This window comes from Carassius carassius, chromosome 46 (assembly GCF_963082965.1).
Source record: "Carassius carassius chromosome 46, fCarCar2.1, whole genome shotgun sequence".
Taxonomy (NCBI): Eukaryota; Metazoa; Chordata; class Actinopteri; order Cypriniformes; family Cyprinidae; genus Carassius; species Carassius carassius.
The window spans coordinates 6,735,036-6,762,314 of NC_081800.1; the positions used below are offsets into that span (position 1 = coordinate 6,735,036).

The following is a 27,279-nucleotide window of genomic DNA, read 5'->3' on the forward strand; positions in this document are numbered from 1 at the left end:
TTGAGCAATATTGTGCACCATGCACAGTGAGCTGTAGAGGCCACCCACTCTCTCTCCAGATAGATAGTTTCTGTTCAGCCAAACGTTTGGCAGGACCTACAGCTTTGGTGCTTCGTGTTGCCTGCTATCACGAATACGTTTACCTCAGTTTGAATAAGACCATTTACATAATAGAAGACATATAATGATAAGACTTAGTTTTTCACAATTAAGCACATCTGAAAACACATTGTGATAAAATGTTGATTTATCCTGTTGTTGATGTTTTTTGTATTTTTTATTATATATATATATACAGACCAAAAGTTTGGACACACCTTGTGACTCTACAATTTTCATAGTCATGAAAATAAAGAAAACTCTTTGAATGAGAAGGTGTGTCCAAACTTTTGGTCTGTACTGTATATATATATATATATATATATATATATATATATATATATATATATATATATATATATATATATATGTAGTCATTTCATTACTTTTTACATTTAAAAAAAAAGCTGTACAACTCTTTGTCACAACGATTTGACACTTTTGCATATTGCTTTTGTTTTATGATTTTTTTTTAAATTGTTTTTTATTTATTTATTGCAAGGCAATAATGAGAATGGTACGGGGAATGGGTTTAATTATTGAGAAATTAAAATCACAGTGCAATAAAGAAACCTTAACGACTTCATTTTCAGAGTATCGTTTAATTCGTTTCATTCTGGGATGACATATAACCTGAACATGTTCTTGATGGTTTGCTCAGAGAAATTTCTCCCACACTGAACAAGAGAAGTTTGGCAGATGCTCTGAAGCAATTATATTTATGTAACTCAGCAGTCATACAGTATCTAGATGCCTCTCCAAAGGTTTTATTCGATCTGCCAAAAGCATCCTTTGGAGCAGTTCCATTTCTGTTCCTTCTGTTCCTAGATCACTCGACCTGATCCTGTTTATTTGCGTTTGCAAAAACTTTTTTCCAAGTCAAATGTGCCGTTATAGCCAGCGAGTTTGTTGGCAAGACAAAACAGACATCCATTCTGCTGATTACATCGGATTCTTAGACATCATCACATTCTGCTTTATCTGAGCCAGACTTCTGTTGTATTTGTATCTGTTTATTTGTTCTGTTGTGTTTACAATATGTGCTCTGGCAGTCACACAGATAAAACAGCAGGAGTGTCTTTGAGAGCCTTAAAATCGGTGTGAGTGCAGTGGAGATAATGTGTCTCATAAAAAGCAAAGTGTCTGTTGTCCTCTGAGCAGTATGTGGTCACCCCTGAGCAAAGACGTGGACACAAGCTTCTCTTCCACTGCCGCACATCTCTATCTCCCTCAGTGTAAACAGAGGCATCAGTCTTAAGTGCAGTGAGTCCAGTGATTATATCACCGTGTTAAACGCACACAAGAAGCTCCAGAGAAAAGGCGAGGGAGAGGATAAGGCAAATGTTGCATCACATTCTCATTAGGGTCTGATTTAGACAATGAATGTGTTAATACGGCCTGATACTATCTGTAATTATCCAAATAACTTACATGAATATTTGCATGTACCTGAAGCTAAATAACTTATTCAGAAAGGCACAGCTTCAAAATGAAAATCATATAAACAAAGGCATTATGGAATCACATACAAAGCAATGAATGCTATTATGTGTTCATAATAAAATGATCAGTCCTCAAACGTTAAACAATTGTTTTTCTCAAGCTCTAACTTCTTTGTTTATTAACTTCCCATCTTTTAGAGAATTAGCTACAATAATTTTCCATTTGGAGCATCTCCATCATTTTACTACACTCATTCGACTGTAAGCCAGTTGAAATTAACTTGGGATCGTTTAGTCAACCAATTTCCTTAGATCACAGGTCTTGTTTTTTCCACCATGAATTAGTAATATCATTTAAAAGGACAGCTCTGGGCTGGTTGCAAGCTGTTCAAACAAGTGCATTATTTGTCAGGATTTGTTAATTCTTGAAAATTATCCAGACCCTGAGTCACTCTGTAAATATGTCAGATGTGTATAATGAAACTGAATCACACTGCATAGGCTTTTTTTAAAATCAGTTCAGGGACATGGAGTTATTGTGCTGATATTATTTGCTCAAATAAAAAGAGGTGATTTTGCCAATGGAAGAGCGTGACATCACAGGCGGGGTGACGTAAGCGACCAGGAAGCTATAAAAGCACATGCCGCGCAGCTGGCGTCAGCTTCTCGTCTTTCAGCAAGCGCTCTGTGTGTGAATGTCTCTTGTTTGTCTTGTGAGTCTTATTTACTGTTGTCTGTCCAGTTAGAGCTCCTAGACATGCCAAAGAGCAAGGCGATAGTAAAGCATTCTGATGGCGATTCCAAATCGCGTTATAGGTTGTGTGTTCCTCCCTGCCCGCGATATATAACGGGTGGGGATACACACAGCTTATGCGTTGTTTGCCTGGGAGCGAATGACGCTGAGTCGGCTCTCGAGGGGGCAGACTGTCCGCACTGTGAGCGAATGTCGGTGTGGCTGCTTCGTTCCCGGAGGGCCCTGTTCGAGGAGGGGGCCTTCGCCAGCGTTCCCCGCGGTGCTGGTCCCGCTTCTGCCGAGGCAGAACGGCGGCTGCACTCGTGGGGTTCGCAAGTGGATTCGGTGGAGGGAATGGAGACGGGCCAGTCCCTATCTCCTTCCACTTCCCCCAGATCCGGCACCCAATCCCTAGAGTCAGAAGCACGCTCTGCGGTTCCTTCCACTCAGGGAGAGGGGTTGACGCTCCGCCTCTCTTCCTCCGAGGAGGTTGATGTGGAGTCGGTCGACAGGGATTCGCCACCCCACTCGCCACAATATGAGGAGCTCTTGGAGGTGGTTACTCGAGTGGTGGCCAAGTTAAGTATTGATTGGCCCGCCGAAAAGACAACCGAACCGCAGCGAAGCAAGCTCGATGAACGCTTCCTGCGCGCGAGTCAGCCACCTCCCAGCCAGGGCCTTCCATTCTTTCCCGACCTGCATGAAGAGATCGCCAGGTCCTGGAAATGCCCATTCTCGGCCCGCCTCTACATCCCCTCATCTGATTATTATGGAAATGTGGTGGGGATGGGAGAGCACGGTTATAGAGCGATGCCCCGGGTGGAACAGATGCTCGCGAGCTATCTGTCCCCTGGCTGCAGGTCAGGCTGGTGCGTGTCTGCACACCATGGAGGTGTTACAGGCGTACCAATCCAACCTGCTTAAAGAGCTAGACGAGGGAGAGGAGATCAAGTCCCATGATATTTCAGAGCTAAGAAGGACCGCTGATCTCTCCCTCCGCGCCACCAAGGAGACTGCCCGAGCGATTGGGCGGTCCATGGCTGCTATGGTGGCCGCGGAGAGGCACTTATGGGTCTACCTCATGGATGCCCCAATTCAGCCTACTGGCCTGTTCGGCGATGCAGTCAATTCTGTCGTCGACAGGTTTCAGGAGGCCCGCAAACAAGCGGTGGCGTTCCATAAGTTCCTCCCTTGTCGCTCCCTCGGGGCATCTGGGAGGGAGAGCCTCAGGGAAGCCTCTGCTGGGGTAGAGCGGTACACACCGCAGTACACGGTGCTCGTCTCGCCTCAGCGCCCTCTGGGGGTCAGTCTGCCAACCCTGCCAGTGTTCCAGGGCTCAGCTGTCCCCAGCAAGCATCGGTCTCAGTATCCTCCGCCCGTGCGCGTAGCGGGGCTGAGACACTCGCCGCCCCTGCGGGGGCCTCTTACACCAGAAGTCAGTCTCGAGAGATTATTTAGATTATTATTTAGCAGCGTGGAAACTACTGCCAAATGTATCTCGATGGGTCCTGCACATAGTAGAAAAAGGCTACCGGATTCAGTTCAGCACCACGCCGCCAATATTCAACAGGGTCATCCCGACTATAGTCAGCCCCAGGCAGGGTCTGGTTATGGAACAGGAAGTGAAAACCCTATTAGAGAAGGAGGCCATCGAGGTGGTCCCTCCTCAGGACAGGGAGTCCGGATTTTACAGCCGGTATTTCATAGTTCCAAAGAAGGATGGGGGGTTGCGTCCGATTATAGACTTGAGGGTCTTAAATCATTCAGTTATGAGATTGAAGTTCAGAATGCTCACAATCAAGCATGTTGTAGCTCAGATCAGGTCCGAGGACTGGTTTGTCACAATAGATCTCAAAGACGCATACTTCCACATATCCATCCTTCCACAGCACAGGAAGTTTCTGAGGTTCGCTTTCGGGAGCGAAGCTTACCAATATCGATTACTTCCCTTCGGCCTCGCACTCTCACCCCGCACGTTCACAAAATGTGTAGACGCGGCTCTGGTCCCCCTGCGCATGCAGGGCATCCATATTCTCAACTACATTGATGATTGGTTGATTTTAGCTCAGTCAGAGCAGGTTGCGGCTCGACATCGAGATGTCGTTCTCGCACATATGGGGGAGCTGGGTTTGAGACTGAACGCCAGGAAGAGTGTACTTTCTCCGGTTCAGAGAACCACCTATCTAGGCGTAGTATGGGATTCGACCGCGATGCAGGCACGAGTGTCCCCTGCTCGTATCGAGTCGATCCTCATCTCAGTTGAGAGAGTCAGAGTAGGCCAGTCACTCACTGTCAAACAATTTCAGAGATTGTTGGGTCTGATGGCAGCTGCGTCCAACGTGATACCTCTTGGCCTGCTGTACATGAGACCCCTACAGTGGTGGCTCAAGACCAAGGGATTTTCCCCGAGGGGCAATCTACTTCGCACTATCAAGGTCACGCGGCGCTGCCTCCGTGCCTTAGACATGTGGAAGAAACCTTGGTTCTTGAATCAGGGCCTGGTGCTGGGAGCTCCATGTCGCCGTGTAATACTAGCGACGGACGCATCTCTCACCGGCTGGGGTGCAGTCATGAGTGGCCACCCTGCCCGTGGTCTGTGGAGTGGTCGCCATCTAACATGGCATATCAATTGTCTAGAAATGCTAGCAGTTTATCGTGCACTGAAGCACTTCCTCCCAGACCTAAGGGGTCACCATGTGTTGGTGCGCACCGACAACACATTGGTGGTCTCTTACATCAACCACCAGGGAGGTCTGCGTTCGCGCCCTTTGTACAAGCTGGCGCACCAGATCCTGGTGTGGTCCCAGAGCAAACTCATCTCATTAAGAGCAGTATATATTCCTGGGAAACTAAATGTGGGAGCAGACATAATGTCGAGGCAGGGGCCGAGGCAACGGGGAATGGAGACTTCACCCAGAGGAGGTGAAGCAGATATGGAGAGTATTTGGCAGGGCTCAAGTAGACCTATTTGCGACTCAAGAGACATCACAATGTCCCCTTTGGTTCTCTCTAGTTCATCCAGCTCCTCTGGGACTGGACGCTATGGTACAGACCTGGCTGAGGTTTCGTCTGTACGCCTTTCCCCCTATTGCTCTGCTCCCGGGAGTTCTGGCGAGAGTACGCCGGGACGGGGTCCGTCTGTTGTTAGTAGCCCCATTCTGGCCAGGCAGAGTATGGTTCGCAGATCTAGTCTCGCTCCTTGACGGATCTCCGTGGGAGATACCGATCAGGACAGACCTACTCTCACAGGCGCAGGGTACGATGATTCACCCTCGCCCGGAGTTGTGGAAGCTGTGGGTGTGGCCCCTGAGGGGGCACAACTGTTAGCAGCTGGTCTCTCAACTGAGGTTGTTGAGACCCTCCTCCAATCCAGAGCTCCCTCAACGAGGAAACTGTACGCCCTGAGGTGGAAACTCTTCACCTCATGGTGCAGAGACCGCCAGTTAGACCCAGCAAACTGCCCAGTTGGTACAGTTCTGGAGTTTCTACAGGCTAGGCTCTCTGCAGGGTTGACCCACTCCACGCTGAAGGTCTACGTGGCGGCCATTGCGGCCTACCACGCCCTTCTCGATGGCCAGTCTTTGGGAAGACACCCCCTAGTTACACGTTTCCTCCGCAGTGCGCTGAGGCTGAGACCTCCAGTATGGTCCCGTATTCCCCCATGGGACTTGGTTGTGGTGTTAGAGGCAATGTGCAAACCCCCGTTTGAACCTATTCAAGATATTTCAGACAGAAATCTTACACTTAAAACCTCCTTTCTGTTGGCTATCACCTCTCTGCGGAGAGAGATCTTCAGGCCCTCTCTGTGGCCCCCACTTATCTTGAGTTTGCACCTGGCATGATCAAAGCGTTCATATACCCTTGAGCGGGATATGTTCCTAAGGTTCCCTCTGTTACACCACGACCTGTAGTGCTGCAGGCCTTCTGTCCTCCTCCCTTTCGGGAGCCCGACCAAGTGAAGCTAAATTGTATGTGTCCAGTTCGAGTGCTGGACACATACGTCCACAGAGCTGCCCTGTGGAGAAAAACTGACCAATTGCTTGTATGCTACGGCCCCCCCAAGAGGGGTTCTCCTGCTTCTAAGCAGACTATTAGTCATTGGATAGTCGAGGCTATCAACGCCACCTATGAGTCCTCTGGTCGTCCCCCACTGTCGGGAGCCAAGGCTCACTCTACTCGGGGTATGGCGGCCTCCAAGGCCTTCCTAGCAGGTGTATCCATGCTGGACATCTGCAATGCTGCGGGGTGGTCCACGCCTTCTACATTTGTTAAATTCTATGGCCTAGACATGCCAGTCACTCCAGGCGCTTCTGTCCTTTCGTCCTAAGCTGTGCTCTTCGGATACACACTAGGCAGGGGTTTGGTAATCTGGCGGCGTTGGTACTCGTTCCCCAAACTGCATTTGACACAGCTCGAGTTCCTGAAGAGGAACGTCTCTAGGTTATGTATGTAACCCTAGTTCCTCGAGGGAACGAGACGCTGCGTGTCGGAGCCATACCCCCGGCACCACTGCCGGCGCTTGCTGGTACTCGAAGCTGACGCCAGCTGCGCGGCATGTGCTTTTATAGCTTCCTGGTCGCTTACGTCACCCCGCCTGTGACGTCACGCTCTTCCATTGGACTGATTACACACAATATTCAGAGTCGCTCACGCTGGGCGCGTTCCCCAAAGTGCATTTGACGCAGCATCTCGTTCCCTCGAGGAACTAGGGTTACATACTTAACCTAGAGACGTTTTGAGTTAAATTGAGTTGCTTTCAGATAATAAATATTTTTATTGTTTCTTTGTTTTTTTCTCACCTAATTGCAAAATTGTTTTCTATTGTTTTAAGCATAACTCTTACAAAGGGTGTATGGTTGAAATAAGTGCATAATTGCTTAATTCATCTAAAAATGATATTTGCATTCCAGAACTGTTTATATCCAAGCTGAATTATACAGTCTGTTTTTTAAAAAATAAAATAGTAAAAGATTTTCCTCCTAGTATTGAGAATCTTAAGGATAACAAATTAACTTCTGCTTGTGTGTGAGCTCCTCCTGCAGTCTGTGGGCCATTTGACTTATGCAATGTCAGATTGCATAACTGCAGCGAAGCGCATTTTGCCATACATTCCCAGTAAAGGAATGGGCCCTTGAATAATAAAACGTCTTATCCCGTCAACTTCACTGAACTGAATTGTCAACTTCATTAAGTTATTCACGCTATTCAGTGAGTACAGACAGGCACTCCGACACTAGAGCAGAGAATTGATTCTTGTGGAATAAGAAATCAGTTTTGTTTAACTATATTGCTGTGTTTTTTATGAAATCAGAGGGCTACTGTAAGTCTACTTTCATTAAGTTTACCATTCTTTGCAGAATATATAAAATAGTAGATTTTTGCCACAATACTGAAAATCTTTAGAGGAGCAAATTAACTTCTGCTTGTGTGTAAAAAAAGTCTGAGAATGTCAGATGTTTTCATTTAGATTTGCAATAAAAGCAAACCAGCAAACCACAGTTCAAGTCATTAATATTTTTTTTCTTTCTTTCTTTCTTTCTTTTTTTTTATATTAGACAGTCTATTTCCAAAAATCCTCTAAAGACAAAATGGGTATTTTGGGGGGAATAAAACATAAGCGGGCCCTTTCATGTACACTCCTTTAATTTAATTTAATTTTTATGTTCATTTATTAAATCCTGCCAAACCCTATTACTGATACGAAATCCCACTTACTGACAAGTTGCACATCACCTTTCACATTATTGACCACATTTTAACAACCAAGAGATCAGACAGTATGTCACATTATGTCTATGTCAGCAACATTTGCATTTTTGATGGAGTGAGTAAGTCGTTTCATTCAGTTCCCATCAAAGAGAATGAGATTCAGAGATTCAGGAGCATCTTGTCACACTCATATCATCTTAACTCTCTTTTCCCCCATCAGGGTTTCTGTTGGTGTATTCGTTAAGCATGAAGTGGAATTTGCTCAAGAAGAAGCCTGCGGCCATGGTGGGCCCTGAGCCCACGGGTGCCAGTGCCCTAACCATGGCCCCTGCTATTTCCACACCTGCAGACAACTCCACCGAGCATCAGGGTCCAGTCAGCAAGAATGATGTCTTTGGTGACATCAAAAACAAGTTCCTCAATGAGATGGACAAGCTTCCATGTGAGTATTTGACTATATGTGTGATATTGTGTGATATTTTATCATTTCAACATATAACTCAAGCTCTAAACTCATGTCAGAGCTTCAGACGCTGCTATTTAGGTTGTTGCACCTTTTCTAACGGACTGGACCATGTCAGACTGCACTGCCTAGAGACTCCCTATCAACCATTCAGGACATCCTAGCAAAGCACTAGCAACACCCTAAAAAAACAACATTAACACCATAGTGACTCCAGACCAATGACCCTAGAAGCTAGCCAGAGCAATCTAGCAAACACATGGGACATCCTCTCTATTTGTAAGTTCTGTATGACTTTTAAACTATAACATTCTGAAAAATTTTCTAGGTTTTGTCAAGTCAACATAAAAGTCTGTCTTGGCTAAGGCTACCTAATGCACCTGTCATACAGATGACCTAACCAGAGAGTATTTGTTTTTCGATTTCAATTGGTTCATTTAAAAGTAGACATTTCAAGATTTCTATAGATATAATGGGGTGGTGTTGGCACAGTGGATAAGACACATGCCTTTGGTGTGAGAAACCTGGGTTCGAATCCTCTGTGAGACACCAATGTGTCCCTGAGCAAGACACTTAAACTCTAGTTGCTCCAGAGGCGTGCGACCTCTGACATATATACCAATTGTAAGTCGCTTTGGATAAAAGCGTCATCTAAATGTAAATATATTTCCCAAGTCTGTAAGGTAAATAGTCTGTCAGCTGAGTTTCAGTTCATTTTTGTTCTTTGCTACAGTTCATGGAGACAGAGACAGCAGGAAGCGTATCTGGTTTGTTTTCTTTATTTTACAAAAGCACAATGTTTTGATGATATTGTGAGTGCACACAAATAAAAGTAGAGTTGCCTTCGAATTATGTATTACTCATATTTGCATGAGCAAAAATTATGGCATATTTTAAGTTGTTATCGTTTTTTAGGATGATTTTTAATGATTGATTATGATTATTCTTTGTCATAAATGCAGTTTACATAATGTGACATGGGAGCAATGGAAAACAGTTTTCCATCAACTGAAAAGTTTTTGCTGCATTCACTCTTTATCACTCCAGCATTGTTTTCCTCCAGCGAACATGGAATAAGACAAACTTATTTCGGGAACATCATGCACAGACATTATTAGAGACACAATTATACTGTAAAAGTGATTTAGTAGCCTAACCTGTTTTCTTTAAAATGTTGAGTTCATTTAAACTAAAGAATAGAGTTGATACAAAGAGATTAGATTATTCAATAGAAACTCTAAATATTATGCCAACTGAGCAACATTTGTGAATCTAAGCAGATTTGACAGAACATTTGTGAAAAGTTATGACAGCACTAGTCTTGACAAACTTTATTTGTCTAGAATATTCATGAAGCTACGGTTTTGCTGTTACATACATTCTCCCCTACAAACGTTAGTCCTGTTCTGCATTGGTGAAGGTAATATTGAAGACAAGCTTGGCTCTCTTAATGACCATGATCGATCTAGATTTGAATTTCCAGCCTCTGTTCCTCCATCTTTCTCTGTCCTTCTCTCACTTTTAGTGCCTCCCTGGGCCATTATCGCCATCGCCATTGTAGCCGTGATCCTCATTCTCACGTGCTGCTTCTGCATCGTTAAAAAGACCTGCCTTAAGAGGAAAAAGGGCAAAAAGGGAAAGAAAGGCAAGGGAGAAATGGGAATGAAGAACATGAAGGGAGGAGAGGTACGGCCACCCGACACAAGCGCTCTTCAGCCTTAAAGGGATAGTTCATGTCAAAATGAATTTTTTATTTCATACAAACTCATTCTAATGTGTCAGTCCTGTATTTCTTTCTTTCATGACACAAAATGAGATGTTACAGAAGTTGTTATTTTAGATACAATGAAAGTAGATGGCATTTTATAATGTCAAGCTCCAAAATTATATGAAAATCCATAAATTCAGATTATAGTGTCTAATATTTCTGTTATATTTCACACCAACCTGATGCTTATTTGTCTTATTGGAGCTTGGCAGTAAAAATCACAGTTCGCTTTGATTGCATGTGCAGATTGAACATGCTGCTCAACATCTCCTTTTATGTCTCACAACAGAACGACTTTAGAGTGAATAAATGATGTATACATTTACATTTTGGGTGAACTATTCCTTTAAAACCTTTAAAACAAAGAAACATAAAGATGAATGTTTTTCAAGTTCCTAATTTCCATCTGTTGCTAATGAGTTTAATAGGGTTTGATACAAATCTAATCTGAATCTTTTACTTGATTAATGCCTTTAACAATGCAATATATTTGAAAGACTCAGCAAAGCTTGTCTGTTTTAAAAAAAAAAGGCTGTGTTTCTACCACTCACATATCCCTAATATAGCTTCTAGGTCAAGAAAATGGATGGTTGGTATTCTGGAAAGATTTTTTAGCCATTTAATATTCATGGAATATAAAATATTCAGTGTTGTATGTCATTTGCTGCCTGTAAAGCAGGAAAGCTACATGAAAGATTTCCCGCCACGTCATTTCATTTGCCGTGTTCGTATAATTTGGTTTCCAAAAGAATGTATTTGCTATATATCTCTTGTGCTTTTGTGTTAAAAATGACACTTTTTCCAGCGAATGCGCAGCAGCACTAAATCTTTTTTTATCTGTGCTGGAAATATAATAGCTGAACAGCTAAAGAGTTTAGCTGTATTTGCCGTGCTTTGACAGATCCCACTGTGTGCTGTATGTTTGCTATTGTGACAAGCTAATTTTCCTTTGGGAATCATTAAAATTCATATCCTAATATATAATTTTCTATAGAAATAATCTCAAAAACCTTAGTTGTGCATAAACACCATCAAGACAAACTTTTTATTAATGGGAGATATATTTTATTTATGCCTATTGTAATAGTTTTTCCCCTTCATAACTTACTCAATACTGTCTTCTAGCTTTTTGTACAGTATTAGTACCATTTACTGTATATGTGGCAAAGGAAAATATTTAATAGAGATATAATGAGAATGATTAGATTTGATATTGAACTAAATATGAATATAAATTATTTCAAATTAATACAAATATGTGTAAATAAATAAAAATAGATATAACAGATATAATCATGTTAAGTCATGATAACATTTTTTAAAAATTACATTGTAAAAAAATATATATATTTAAGACTTTTAATGCATTATAGTTGCCCTCAGTCTCCCTACAATAAAAGTGCCTCAAATGTGTCTCTATGTGGTTTGCTTCTCAAATTGCTTTTGTTAAATTTGATGTTTGTTTTAGCCAATAACATAATGTGTATATTTAAACCAAAATTTGTGATAAATGTCCATTAAGTTTTACTTGATTTCCTCTACTTGATTCTGTCTTCTGTGAGTTCAATCTCTCCCTCTCTCTCCATTTCTTCATCTCTCTATCTTTCCCGCTTTGTGTCTGATATGTGCTCCGTGTATCTTGACTGTGCTGGACCTGTCTTCTTACGGTAGGTGTGACATGGCTTACAGTGCCCCTCTCTGAACGCCTGGTGTAAGCTCAGACCAGGGCTGGGGGAACTGGGCTTTGAAAACTGGCTGGGAATGAACTCAGTTTAATGAAGCTGCAGGGGTGCTGAGGGTTGCTTGAGGAGCTAGTTTGGGGTTGGTTTGGGGAGGGCTCGCATTCCACCAGTTTGACATGCCACATGAACGGGATGGGGGATTACAGCCAAACGAGTAGAAGGAATGGCCCTTTAGAAGCGGATATGCATTTGGTTATGAACTTAAACTTCATCCTAGCTTACTGAGAGACACCAATCCTCACTAACATGCATGTTGAAAGGGTACGGTTGGTGATTTGTCCTCTGAAAGCTGCTTCACCTATCACAAATCTGTCCCTTAAAGATTCCTAACATAAGTTATGCAACATCTTTATGCATCCCTTACTCAAAGCACTTAGCTAACAGCAAAAGAAGCCAGAGAAATGTCCAGATGAGGTGAAGCAGCGTTTGAGACAAAGCCCAATGCATGCCCTTCATACAGGCACCAGTGAATGACCATGACTTGACTTGAGAGTAACTTTCCTGGACGACCCATTGTGCAGAAAGAAACAAAGAAGCTTTTCTTTTCTTCCTGAAATGTAGAGATGAGTCGTGGGATGGAGTAGGTGGTGTGGGAAACAGCCTTTCACCAAGAGACCTGTTGTGTGATTGGGTGTGCCAATTAAGTGTGCTTTAGTTTGAAATAATGTTTTGGGTAGTGTGTGTATTATTTTCAGTGTTAGAGCTCTTAATGTAAACGATGTGGAAATACGTGGCATTGGCTGATCTGAAACAATGTGAGGGAGAGTAAATGATGAAGGGATTTTCACTTTTGGGTGAACTATCCCTATAAGATAACAGATATATATCCAAAAAATATATCGTTTTGTTAGTTTTTTTAAGAAGTCTTTTATACTTAGGCTGCATTTATTTGATCTATAATACAGTAAAAAAATATATAAATAATAATTATAGCAATATTGTAAAATATTATTGCAATTGAAAACTGTTTTCTTTGTAAATTTATTTTAAAATGTAATTTATTTCTGTAATCCAAGCTGAAATTTTAGCATCATTACTCCAGTCTTCAGTGTCACATGATTCTTCATAAATCATACTAATATGCTGATTCGCTATTAAAGAAACACTTCTCATTATTATTGATGTTGAATATTTTTGTGAAAACAATGAAGCTTTTTTTTTCAGGATTCAAAATAATTTGTTTTCTATAAAAAATAGAAATATTATATCTAATATTTAATGTTACTTTGGATCAATTCAATGCATCCCTGCTGAATAAGTGTATCAAAAGAAAAGAAATGGTAAAACATCTATAAATGTATTAAATATTTACAGTTGGTGATTTGCTTTCAAAGGCAAAATTTTAAGCATGCACGGCTGCTTTTAAATATCCATCAATAAAGATCCTTTTGTCCCTGTGACGATGTGGCTAATATGATAATATTATTATAATAATAATTCCTTACATTTATATAGCACTTTTTTAAGCGCTTTACATTGTCTGTGCAATGCTAACTATCCAAACACTGGGCTCCTCTGCTCAACTAGTGGTGTGAGTATGGGGCAGAACTTTCTGTTATCCGACCAATGGCAGGTGACATGGGAAACCTGTTTGAAAACAGTTTTCATCTTTGCAATTCCACAAAGCTAGTGGCTCAGAAATTACATGCTTCACCTTTGATATCTCACTGTCCCAGGAACTGAACCAAGGTTTAATTTATCATGTAATAACCTTTTAAAATGCCTTCATGATTAAAAATTCCACTTAACACACATGCATTTTCTGGTTTCTTACAAATAAGCACATCATAAATTTTGGACACATGATAGGCCAGTGTTTGTTTTTTTGTTGCTTTTTTCTTGGGGTAGTGAATAGCACTTAAAAAATTAGGAACTTAAATCATATTGTAATAAACATGGTTAATAATTACATGCTAATTTGATCACAGGGCTGTTGGTGCAAATAATCGTTTATTGTGAGTGACTGATTTCTCCTTCACCGTTTCTTATTACATCTGCCACATTTACTAAGATGAATGTGCTAGAACTTAGCATGACTGCCTCTGAATGCTTAATGCAAATCTCTTGATGTTATGTAAGAGAATCACCACACACTTCATATCAGTAATACCACATTAGTGTGTTACATCATTAATCATCCTCCAGATTTAATGCCAGCATCGTTTTATTCACTATTGCTTGAACAATATGCAATCAATGAGGAATATTTTCAGACTTTGCATTTTGTGGCTTGGCATGCATGAATGCATTCTGTCCTGTCAGTTAAGATTGGACAGAGAATAAGAAATTGTTTTTGTTTTTTCATGTGTGTGAGCGTGTGTTTCGGAAATGTGTGTGTTTGTATATTTTGGGGTGAGTGGTCAGGAAGGATGAATCCTCACCCCAAGCACTTTTTGTTCTATTAAGAGGCATTCTGATTCAACTCTTTTAATTTGTCTTGTATTCTTGTGTTTATTTTATTTTCTTGTTTTTTCCAAAAGCTGAAGCAGACATCTCTAAGTAAGCTTATATTTGCTGTTTCACTAGCATTGAGTTTGAAGCTGCAATCAATTCTTCAAAGTCCATAAAAAATCTCAGAAATGCTTGATCTAATGAACAGTCACCGCAGGAATTTGGTAGAGTGGCTGGATGTTCCTATGTGGATGAACTTGCTGGGGTCACTACTAAGCCCAAAGCAGTGTTAGTCATGTAACAGGGTTATGTACTATGTTAACTCCAATCTTTCAGAGGACACAAATGCTAGGCTAGCAGAGAGACTTTCAGTTATCAGCATAATGTCTGGTCTACTTTACTGATTACACCATGTCATAATCGGGCGTGATGTGATAAGATTCCAATGACAAGCAATTTGTAAGTTCACTAAAGTCAGAGCACGTTCGGTCTTTGTGATGTGAAAGCTTAATCAAAAATCACAGCCAATCAGAAGAGTGTGTGGGTGGAGTCTCTCCACACTACACTTACAGTGACATTAGTACATAATCTAATTCATAAATATTAAACAAAAAAATGCAGCTATTTGACATATGGTTTATTTAGGCTATAGTTATTTTCAAAGCTTCAATGTACTGTCAAAAAAACATATTATTATTATTTAATTCTACCAAATAAGTTATTGTTAAAAACTAACCAAAATTAATTTTGAATTTTATTTTGCTTATAATTTCTGCACAGGAGAGACTTGGTGTTGTTTACAAGCAAAAGGAAATATTTTGGTATCGGCCAAAATGATTTAGAAAATATCGGCATATATGATATTGGCAAAAATCCAATATCGTGCATCCCTACTATTTTAACATTATTTAAATTACATACTTGAGAGACTAATACAATCTTTGTTATGGATATACTTTTTTCCCTCCTTGGCCTGGTAGACCTGCATCTTGTATCTTCTGTATCTTCTAAATCTTTCGTCCTGTGCAAAAGCGAGTTTTTTAGACTCAATCATCATCTCTCAGGGTTTTAATATACCCTGCAGACTGAAAATCAATTTATGGACAGACTGCTTCAGAAAGACTAGAATTCTTCTGTCTGTCTTTTGCTCCACAAAAGTAAAGTAGACGATTACAAATGGTGTCATGAAAGGAAAAGTGAAATCAAGTCATGTTGCTATGAAGGTCATTGCTGACACAGTTACATACAGTAACACCCGGGTGGTTTGACACCTGGCAAACTTCAGGTAAGCTGCGAATTTGCCAGATGAATCATGTTTGGGGAACTTAATTTACCTTCCTGTGCCTTTGCTCTAGTTTCTCCTGTAACGTCCATCTGTGCTTTTATCTCTCCAGAAACAGGAAGATGATGATGATGATGAAGAAGATATAGAAATGGGAATAACTGAAGAGAAAGAGGAGGAACCGAAAGAGAAGGAGAAACTCGGAAAACTGCAGTTCTCCCTTGACTACGACTTCTCTGACAACAAGGTAAGGCCACCTTTAGTGTTTAAACAATTTCTAAGAGAATTATATTTTAATATTTCTGTTCATTCGTTCACATTAATGCCCAGATTTTCCCAGATGTGTCCTATACAGTACACATAACATTATTTTCATATTTTGTATGAGCATACTATGCTGCTCTTCAGCTATTTAAGTGTACATCAAGTGCATTTTTCATGTCAAAATATTTCAATGTACAGCAAGCGGAGTGAAACATATCTCTATACAGAAACTAAACAGCTAGAAATGGGGCATGAATTAAACACCATGACACATCATCAAATAATTGCTTAAAACTATTCCTATGGTTTTTTACAAAAAAACACCCTTTAAAAATGTCTGTTATCACTCAGAAATATTCACAAATGGACAAGAAGTCAGGGAGTAAAGGATCAATGACAAATTTAATGAATAAAGGATTAATAAAAAATTACATCCAGTGTTATTTTAGTGTCATAGCATTACAGTTCCCTTTCAGTCAGTCACGTACAACGTTACGTCAGTGACTGACGAAATTAGGATCTCGCTAGAGAGACAAATCGCCTTTTGAGTGTTAACAAAACAAGCCAATGAATATTGGCGTGCGAGATTTGCATCGCTCACCCCACCCTGCAGCGCGGGTATAAAAGGAAATCGCGTGCAGTCGCACATTCAGCTTTTTGCTTCGGAGCCGAGCCTTCAGTTTCCTGAGCAGAGTGTCATCAAGACAGCCTTTTGACGAGTGTTGGTGTTACGGCGCATCACCTGGGGTTGCCAGTGCTGCTGCTTTTTTCTCAGCATGCTGCAGCTTCCCATTCTGCAGTCACGCTGCAACTCCTCCTAGGCGCTTCAACACTTCTGTGTTTTTTCAAACTAAAAGAGCAAATTCTAAAAGAGCTCCACGAGTGATGGGGCATCTTTTTAAAGATGTCTTTCCACTCGTGCGTTTCTGGATGTGGTCACTTCCTGGCTCCATCTGATGGTCACGATCGCTCCATCTTGTGCTTGCCCAACAGTTCTCCGCCGCACATAAGCAGATGGAGGCAATTAGACACATCCTGCGTCCGGCGACTGCTGCTATCACCCAGTCGCCGGACGCAGCCCCTCCGCCTGCTCGTCACCGAGGGCGCCCTCCTGTTGCCTCCACCTCCACTCCAACCCGGCCTCAGCAGCAGCCTTTATGGCCACGGCATGGAGCTGGCACCAGGAGCTCAAGAGGGCCAGGATGGAGGTGCACGAAGGGCAGCCTCTACACTCCCGTCCCCCTCTCCTTTTGCCAGTGGGCAGCAGGGCCCGGTTCAAGGGCACTCTGCCTTGTCACGCACCCCCTGCTCAATCGTGGAGCCAGGTAAGGGTCGCATCACTCACTCAGACCTCACTCCGGGACGCTGTGCCTTCCGGGTCGGGTCCCTGAGCTCCGCCTTGCTGCCCCACCACGGGTACATCGGTGGTTCCCCTAGTTCCACTTGTTCAGTCTCTGGGGGCCTGGCTAGCGCTCCCCAGACCGTCTCACTGGCTCACGAGAATCATCAGACTCGGCTATGCGATTCAGTTCACTCAGCATCAGTTCAGGGGCATACGGTTCACCTCTGTGCTGGACAAAGATGCTCCCGTCTTGCGAGCGGAAATTGCGGTCCTGCTGGAAAAGAATGCGACAGAACCGGTCCCACCAGCCAATATAAAGTTGGGGTTTTACAGCCCGTACTTCGTTGTAACCAAGAAAGGCGGTGGGTTACGGCCAATCCTGGACCTGCCCATTCTGAACCAGGCCCTTCTCAAGCTTCCGTTCAGGATGTTAACGTAGAAACATATCCTTGACCTGAAGGACGCATACTTTCATCGTCTCGATTCTCCCCCAACATAGGCCGTTTCTCCGATTTGTGTTCGAGGGATGGGGATATCAGTACAAGGTCCTCCCCTTCGGGCTGTCCCTGTCGTCTTCTCGTCTTCCCCAAGGTCATGGAGGCAGCCCTTGAGGGAAGCAGGCATTCGCATTCTCTACTACCTCATGTTGACCCAGTCCCAAGCTCAGTTGTGCAAACACAGGGACGTGGTACTCAACCACCTAAGCCGGTTGGGGCTTCGGGTGAACTGGGAAAAGAGCAAACTCTCCCCTGTGCAGAGGATCTCTTTTCTCAGTGTCGAGTTGGACTCGACAGAGTGCGCTCAATCAATGCTGAACTGCCTGTAGTCATTTCGGGGCAGGAAGGTGGTTCCACTGAAACAGTTTCAGAGGCTCCTGGGGCATATGGCATCCACTGCCGCTGTCACGCCCCTCGGGTCACTTCATATGAGACCGCTTCAGCGGTGGCTTCACGATCAAGTCCTGAGATGGGCATGGCAACACGGCATGCACCGGGTCTTGGTTACCCCGTCCTGCCACCAAACCTTCAGTCCATGGTTGGACCTTGCTTTTCTATGGGCAGGGGTTTCCCTAGTGCAAGTGTCCAGGCATGTTGTTGTTTCAACAGATGCCTCTGCCATCGGCTGGGGTGTCATGTACAATGGGCATGCAGTGTCAGGCACCTGGACAGGGCCTCGCCTGCAGTTGCATATCATTTGCCTCGAGTTGCTTGCAGTATGGCTTGCTCTGCACCACTTCAGATCGAGGCTACGTGACAACCATGTACTGGTCCTTATGGACAACACTGCGACCATTGTGTACATCAACCACCAGGGCGGTCTACACTCCCGTCGCATGTCGCAACTCGCCCGCCATCTCCTCCTTTGGAGTCAGAAGCATCTGAGGTCACTTCACCTCAGACCAGCTCTTTGTCTACTTCGGAGGACAGTAGAATCGAAAGGCTGTCTCCAAACAAAAACTTGCCCACTGGATAGTGGAGGCTGTAGTCTTAGCATATCAGGCCCATCACTTACCGTGCCCCATTGGAGTGGGAGCACACTCTACAAGAGCTGTGGCTTCCTCCTGGGCTTTGACACAGGGTGCCTCGGTAGCAGACATCTGTAGAGCTGCCAGCTGGGCGACACCTAACATGTTTGTGAGATTCTATAAACTCTGTGTAAAGCCTGTGTCCTCTCATGTACTCGCCTCAGATGGCCTGTAATGCTGGACTGGCTCAGTGTCAATCACGCTTGCTGTGCCATTCCCCTCTACAGACCGGATACATGTGCTAAAGTCCTTCTCAGTTCAGTTTCCCTCTTGGCGAACCCTGTTGAAGTTCCTCCCGCACCCTCAGCAGTCAGGCGTGGTGGAGCGCAAGACGTCAGGTCCAGCACTCGTGTGCATGCCCAAGTTCAGCCTTGTGCTGGGCTAGATGCCCACATCTATATCCTTCCACGGTACGGCTTCCCTCACAGTGAGCCCTTGTCTTTCCCTGGCAGAGATCTCTCTGCCATCTCTGCTGTGTAGTGATCTCACCCCAGGTGGGCTGAGTCTACCGCAGGGACTTCCATACGTAGCACTGCCCTATGGCCAGTCCATAGCCGCGTTTCCACTGTCAGGCCAAAAGCTGGCATGCTAGTGCGTGCCAGGGCCAATCGCATTTCCACTGTCACTTCCGGGCCTGATCGTGCCTCATCGGTGCTTCCTCAGGGCCAATGCCCCGTTATTTTTGGCCAGACGAAAATCTTGGGCCAAAGCAGGCCAGCTGAGACTAGAGGAGTGGTTATGAACAAAGGCGGAGTTTCTCCGCATCTGGAGAGCGTCAGCGCCGCGGATCATTTCAGAAAGATAACAGCTATAACACCAGCATTAAAAATGTTTTAAAATAAGTTGAGCTAAAAAGAGCAAACTTTCAGTCAATTGATCTGGTGTGGATTGTAATCACCATACAAGGCAGAAATATTTATAAGCGATGCAAAAGACTGCACGTTAAGCATTAACATTACCAGAGTAAACATGGTCTCGTCTCAAGAGTTTAGCTCCATGTAGTGATGTATATAGGTTCCTGTGACCACAAATAAACAGAAACAGACTCGACTGAATAAGCAGGCTGTTCATAACGCTTTACTTCTGTGTGACTAATTTTAAATCCTGATAAATTAATTCATTATGATTAATGTATCACTTATTATAGTAAAACATTGATGCTTTTGGATTTAAATATTTAACAAAGCATGCAAACAAACGGCCGCTTTTATCGTGTTAGTTTTGTGTTCGGCTTTTTCCAGTGACTTGTTTCTTTTCTAATAAATTCTCTTCCGTCTCAGCTCCACAACGATAAACTGAATGTGCGACTGCACATGATCTCCTTTTATACCTGTGCTGCATGGTGGGGTGCGCGATGAAAATCTTGCACGCCAATATTCATTGGCTTGTTTTGTTAACAATCAAAGGCGAATTGTCTTTCTAGCGAGATCCCAGTTTCGTCAGTCACAGATGTAACATCTCCGTTCCCTCCTTCAGGGAACGAGGGGTTACATACGTAACCGAGACGTTTTTATTAATTTTTTTTTTTTTTTTTTTTTTAGTTTAGATTAGTTACATTTTTTGTAGTTTTGTTTCTGTTGTATTTTTAAAAATGTTTAAATAGTTTTTATTAATTTTATTTCAGATTTATTTATTGTATTTTATGTATATTTGATTTATTTGTAGTGTTTTTTAATATATTGTATTGTATTTCAGTGATACAGTAGGTATTTATTCTATAAAGTTAATTACTATTTATACTTTATAAATAATTTTTTATGGTTTTAGTTTTAGTTAAATATGTGATCATAGCACCTTTTTTTTACCATTTTCAGGGGGGAAATCCAGTCATTTCAAAAGAGATATATGCATTCTAGAATTCTGAATAAGGGCAAAATATTTTATGCAGATTTTTGCAACTGGTTTATATTTCTCATGCAAATTTGCCATGCTGACCAACATAAAGCTACTAGGTTTGACAGTCACTGGAAATTTTTTGACTTCAATGTGATGCTCCAGATTGTGCCAGATTTAGAAAATAAAAAATCATGCTGGTTCCATTATACTTTTGTTGCATAACCAGCAGTCATATGAAAGGTTACAGCAGATTTTGCTCAGTAAAGACTGACACTGTTATCCTGTAGCTGACAGTGGGCATCCTGCAAGCTGCAGATCTTCTCTCCATGGACAGTGGTGGCACCTCAGACCCATACGTCAAAGTTTTCATTCTCCCAGACAAGAAGAAGAAGTTTGACACCAAGGTGCACAAGAAAACCCTCAATCCCGTCTTCAATGAGACTTTCCATTTTAAGGTAGAGTATCTGTTACAGCACATTACCAGTTTATGCCAGGTTTTGACACCCAACACTTTGAAAATACTCATGAGCTGATGTTGATTGATTTCTAGATTCCATTCACTGAAATGGGAGGAAAGACTCTGGTCATGTCTGTGTACGACTTCGACCGTTTCTCGAAGCATGATGTGATCGGTGAGGTGAAGATTCCCATGAACACCCTGGACCTGGCACAACCTATCGAGCAATGGAGAGACCTGGATAGCGCAGAGAAAGAAGAGGTACATCCGTCCTGCATCTGTCATTCACTTCATGTTAACTAGCAGCTGTCGTCCACTAATAATAATGAGAGTTAATGAACCATCGCCTCTAAAAACGCTTTTACACCCATAATGTTACATAATCATGTTCTTTTCTACCTTATCACGTTTCCATTAAAATGACTGTTTGATGGGACACTATTGATGTTTTATTCATTTACTTCATTTACTCCCATGTTGTGCCAAACCGCAGGAAACAAAAATATGTTAGCAGCAGAATGTTCAAGCTACTCTTTTTTCATGCAATTAAACTGAACATAGTCTCTTATTCTCAACAAATATGCTTTTATTTGCTTAAAAAAACAGTAAAAGCAGTAATAGTGTGAGATTTTATTAAAATAACAGTTTTCTGTGTGAATATATTGTAAATTGTAATGTAAAGCTGAATATTCAGCATCGCTACTCCAGTCTTCACTTTAAAGTAATCCTTTTGAAATCATTCTGATATGCTGATTTGATACTCAGTTATTATCAGTTATTAGTGCTCAATTATTAATAATGGTTCTTATTATACAGGCCTATGTTTAAAACTGTGTTATATAATAGCATAATATTTTAGTATTAGTGGAAACATTCCTTGCTGAATAAAAGTATTACTTTCTAGATATCTATCTCTATATCTATCAATGTTGAATATCATTTCAACATTGATAATAATAGCAAATGTTTCTTGAGCAGCATTGATCAGCATATCAGAATGATTTCTGAAGGATCATGTGACACTGAACACTGGAGTAATGATGCTAAAAATATAGCTTTACATCGCAGGAATAAATTACATTTTAACATATATTCAAAGTGTAAATAGTTATTTTAAAATTTTCAAATATTTCAAATCAAGTATTTCTGAACAAATAAAGGCAGCCTCGCAAAAAAAAAAAAAAAAAAAAAAAATTCACAACTTCTCCCAGGACAAATTTTTGGGTGAACTGTTCCTTTAAAACTGCCCATGTCATTTTCCCCAACACAGCCTGAAAAGCTTGGGGATATCTGCATCTCTCTGCGCTATGTACCTACAGCTGGAAAACTCACCATCTGTATCCTCGAAGCTAAGAACCTGAAAAAGATGGATGTTGGAGGACTTTCAGGTACCAACACACAAAGCAGTGCCTTGTCTCTTCTCTCTCCACCAGAAAATGGGTAGAGATAAACTCACGAAGAAGACTGGATGTTCCTGCATATGCTATAACCCCTCAAAAATATTTTTTTTTATTTCTGTTTTCTCTCTTCAGTTTGCGAGTATGACACATAACTCATCCTTTGTTTCTTTTTTAATGACTTCATTGATTTGTCATGTCTCTGCCAGACATGCACAGGCCTCTGTGCTGCAGCAGTGCGTCTGTGTCACGCCTGTGCTTTAGTGTCAGTGCAGAAGAGATAGCCCACACATGCTGACTCTGCAGTCCTGCTTGTGCAGTGCACACATCTCCTTCAGTCGGTCCTCACTGCTGCCATCTGCTGCTGGCGGCTCTGAGAACAACACGCTGCACCAGCATAAAAGGGACCAAACAAGCCTTAACCTTCCAATCTTAAAGAAAAATTGGAGGTGTTTATAGAACAGACCTGGTGTTGGTGGCCTAATGATATAAGCACAGGGTTGGTTGCAGGTTTGACCCCTGGAAAGAGTGATTCATAAGCTTGCAATTTTCCTTCAGAGCTGGTTAGCCTGCTTATTACAGTTCTGTGGGGTACAGTCTTATTTTCGTATAAATCATATACTATAAGGTATTTATTAATATTTTGAATTAGCTTTTTAATTTTAATTTATTTTAGGTTATATGTTGTGTGTGTGTGTGTGTGTGTGTGTGTGTGTGTGTGTGTGTGTGTGTGTGTGTGTGTGTGTGTGTGTGTGTGTGTGTGTGTGTTTGTTTTTTTTCCAGTTTTTTTTTTTTTTAGTAATCTATTTTTTATAGTTTTCGTGCTTCGACTTCAATTTTATTTCATGTAATATTTTGTTTGATTTCAGCTTTAGTTCATTTACTGAATATGATTTTTCATAGTTTTAAAATATCAACACTGGATTATCTGAAATATGCTAGAACACAGTCTTCAAGGTAGAGCTCATTCCTTTGAGGAAAACCTTAAGGAGTCTAGTCACAAACCAAAGTTGCACAAGATGGCAACTGAAACATACACACATACAACATATAAATATATAAATATATGACTCCCTGTTCTGATAAACCTCTGCAGATCCCTACGTGAAGATTCATCTTCTGCAGAATGGCAAGCGGCTGAAGAAGAAGAAGACGACTGTGAAGAAGAACACCCTGAACCCGTACTACAATGAGTCTTTCAGCTTTGAGATCCCACAGGACCAGATGCAGGTACGCTCTACACATCACAACACAAGAGCTCGCCTTTTCCTGCTCCTTCAAACTTTAAGTGCAATATCTGTTCCTTCCTAGAAAATACAAGCTGTGATCACGGTGCTCGACTACGATAAGATCGGCAAGAATGACGCCATCGGGAAGATCTGGGTGGGCAGCAAAGCGCAGGGCACTGAGCTCCGGCACTGGTCCGACATGCTGGCGAACCCACGCAGGCCCATCGCTCAGTGGCATCCACTCAAACCTGAGGAGGAGGTGGATGCCACGTTAGCAGCCCTCACTGCCAAGAAGTAATCCTGTGCTTCTTCCTTCCCTCCCTCTCACCTTTAACTCCCCCCTTCCTTCCTTTCTTTCACTTTTCAACATGCACACTATAGTCATCTTACTCAATCAGCACTGAATTACAGCCATGGGCCACATGACTAGAGGTATTATCTACAGCTAAAATGAGATGTGCAGAGAGACTCTTTCCACAGATGTTCCTGAAGACAGGCCAAGCTCATAGGTTTGTATATCCTCCAGAAGAGATGTAAGCTCACACTCACACCCAGATATCCAACAGCATTCCAGTTTTCCATCGGGGACCAGGGATAGAAAACACTGCCTCTTCCACTGCCTAATTTAACACATTCCTTCTAGATTCTCTGGTCATCTAGATAAAATCAGTTCTGTTACTTTTGTTGAGTCTGAAAGGACAGTGAAGAATTGGTAATCATTGTGAATAATAAAAAAAATCAAATAAAATGTGGGAACTGGAGAGATAGTTGGACTAGATGCTCCTGCCCAACCAGAAGGGATCTTTCAGGTGTCGATTACACTGCCTGCGAAACAACCTCTTCTTCCATTCTTCAGTTCCAGCTGTCAGCTGGCTTCTTCCACTGCCCAACATCCTAACAAACCCTGTCAAAAAGGAGACAAGCCTTGAAACATCATGAAATAAGCAATTCTTAGCTGCCAGGAACGTCTTCCTGTTAGCATCGGTGTATTTGCTTCTTTGCGTTGATTTCTTGTAGTAAATGTATTCTGCCTGAGCACTTTAAATGAAGGTGTGTTTTTGTTCCAGTCAATGCTTTGTACATTTTTGATGTTCTGAACCCTCTCATTAAAGGAATAGTTCATAAAAAAATTAAAATTAAGTTATTGTTTACTCACTTTTCTTTCTTACGCCAATGGAACACAAAAGGAGATGTTTCAAAGAATGTTCACGCTGCTCTTTTCCAGACAGTGGAGGTGACTGATGATCCAGAGGCAGTGAAGCTTAAAAAAATATGAATCATTGACTTAAATTCCAAGTCTTCTGATGATCTGACAGACTGAAATTTAGGTTATTTTTCACAAAATTTGACTAAAATCTTGCTTGACAGGCTTGGTCACCATTGGCTTTCAGTGTGAACATTCTTCAAAATGTCTCCTTTTGTATGGACGAAAGAAAGAATGTCATACGGGTTTCAAAAAACATGAATGAACTATTCCTTTGAGAACTTCCATCACTTTTTGTTTTCGTGTTTTATTCATGGTTTAAACCAGACGTTCTTATGGTTTCACGAGAAGAGCTGATAGAAGGCACTGTTATGTGTGTATTTACTGCACATCTTACCAAACCGCTGAACTTATTTGCACTACTGGAACTGCATTCTATACATGTTGCTCTATCAGTCTCAATACTTGCTTTTGTGATGCCGCATTCTTGATTGGAGTTGTAAGAGTTTGCATTTGTTTAAAACGGGAGCTTGTATCATTTGAAAGCTGTTTTAGGGCTTACAGTATGAGTCATTGTGTGAGGATGTGGATCTCAGAATATCATTATGCTTAAGACCGACAGAACTAAATCTTTGTGTGTTTTATCCTCATATTGCCTGTAGGAACTCTTTTGGCAATGATGGTATCTTGTGATATTTGTTCAGTTATTAAATAGGTGGGAAATTAAGCAAATTTGCAAGCCTGAATTGGATCAATACTTTTTTTGAAGCACCATTTATTGAGTATAGACTTTATGGAGACTTTGTTGTGTACAAGCTGTAACCCAATAAAAACCAATTCATTCTCATAAGGAAATGTCACTTTAGCGGCTTTTTCCTGCATTACTAACATCTCTGTGGTAATGTATTCAAACAACATGCAACATCACTCTAATTGCTTTTAGGGGCTATCTTATATATTCTCCTAGTTTAAATCAAATATAATCAAACATAACGAAACCATTCTGTGTCATTCAAACCTAAAAATATCTGAAGATTGCGGCAAAATTTTTGCGGCATTTAAAAGTTGCTTCAGTGACGTCTCCGTATGAGTTGCAATAACTCTGATGTTCGATTGTGGAATAGTAGGTATTTCCATCCACATTCATAGTGCAATGTGACATTTTCATGTCTAATGAATGTGTGATTATTTATCATTTGTTTATATGACATCATGCTTTTCTTTTTCCACTAGTATCGTATCGAAACCTCATTTTAGGAATCACTCTTTGTTTACTCTTAGGTTTAGTCTCTTGCGTTAATATGTCCCTCATTCTAAAGAACTTTCACAAAAAAATCGCAACTTGCTACTACCACCCCAAACCCAAACCCATAGGCGTGTATTTTGACCTCTATATGCATAGTTCCTACTTTATGATACTGCATGTTAAAGTACAAAAAGATGCGCATGTTTCAGAGATGAAGCAAAAGAATAAAAATAATACAAAATATTGTGTACCTAAGTAGGCGTTCTTTGTCATTTTAGTAACATAACGGAGGGGCTTAAGATACTGTGTATATTTTCTAATCGAATCAAATATGTATTTATTTTCTGTGAGTGGGTATTGGAAAGAATATGAAGTATACTAGACTAATGTTCATTTTCATATTTAATCCATGCCTGGACATCATGAGCAAATACTGTATGTTAAGTGCTTTGTGTGAACTAATATAGAATGAAAACGTAGCCGCATGCTTGCCGTCTACTAATACTGCTAAGGAACAAAATGTCGATGTATTCGTTTATTTATTTATTCAAAATTATTTTTTTTTCAGAGTAATATTTGTATGTCTCTTTGTCAGAATATGTTTGTGGGAGGTCAAAACTTCCAGCGGGGGCTCCAAGTGGATATTCCAACCACTCCCAACCAATCATTATGAAAAAATAATAATAATAATACACTTTATTATAATTTTTTTCACTGTTAGTGCCAATGAGAGAAGTCACGTTTACTGCCATTTTATCTGACTTTATGTCATTCTTACGTGATTTTTTTCAGACCAACTGATTTCTACCTTGGCAACAAAATTGCCGGAGCACAATATTATCAATCGTGTTATAGAAAACTTGGAGTCCCCATTGTTTTCTAACAAGCTTTTATTTATGAATCTTTTACATAAGATCAGCGTTTAACTAGCCAATAAACCGTAAGTTTGTGTGTGCGAGTGTGAATAAGATAAAGCCATAAGACTTGAGCTAAATCTTTAGCTCAGCTATATAGATGATCCTAAAACATCTCCTTTCATAGGACGATGAATCTCCTCGACATTCCAAATAGTCTGTGAAGCTACAGGGCCACACTGTTTCCTAAAATGTGCTTAATTAAGCATTATAGTCAGTCTTTCTGTTAATAATGT

The 27,279-nt window shown here is 41.4% G+C and overlaps 1 protein-coding gene across 1 annotated transcript in view; it reads left to right on the top strand.

The window, feature by feature from the left end:
- The window catches only part of LOC132128921 (synaptotagmin-2-like), a 43,240-nt gene extending 17,995 nt beyond the window's left edge, over window positions 1-25,245 (top strand). The window contains exons 2-9 of the mRNA XM_059540324.1: window positions 8,204-8,425; window positions 9,972-10,132; window positions 15,742-15,876; window positions 20,884-21,051; window positions 21,147-21,314; window positions 22,324-22,441; window positions 23,547-23,680; window positions 23,762-25,245. Of these exons, the coding sequence (XP_059396307.1) occupies window positions 8,230-8,425; window positions 9,972-10,132; window positions 15,742-15,876; window positions 20,884-21,051; window positions 21,147-21,314; window positions 22,324-22,441; window positions 23,547-23,680; window positions 23,762-23,977 (1,296 nt within the window). The 5' untranslated portion in view covers window positions 8,204-8,229 and the 3' untranslated portion in view covers window positions 23,978-25,245. The remainder of the gene's footprint in view (window positions 1-8,203; window positions 8,426-9,971; window positions 10,133-15,741; window positions 15,877-20,883; window positions 21,052-21,146; window positions 21,315-22,323; window positions 22,442-23,546; window positions 23,681-23,761) is intronic.
- The last annotated feature ends 2,034 nt before the right edge of the window (window positions 25,246-27,279 follow it).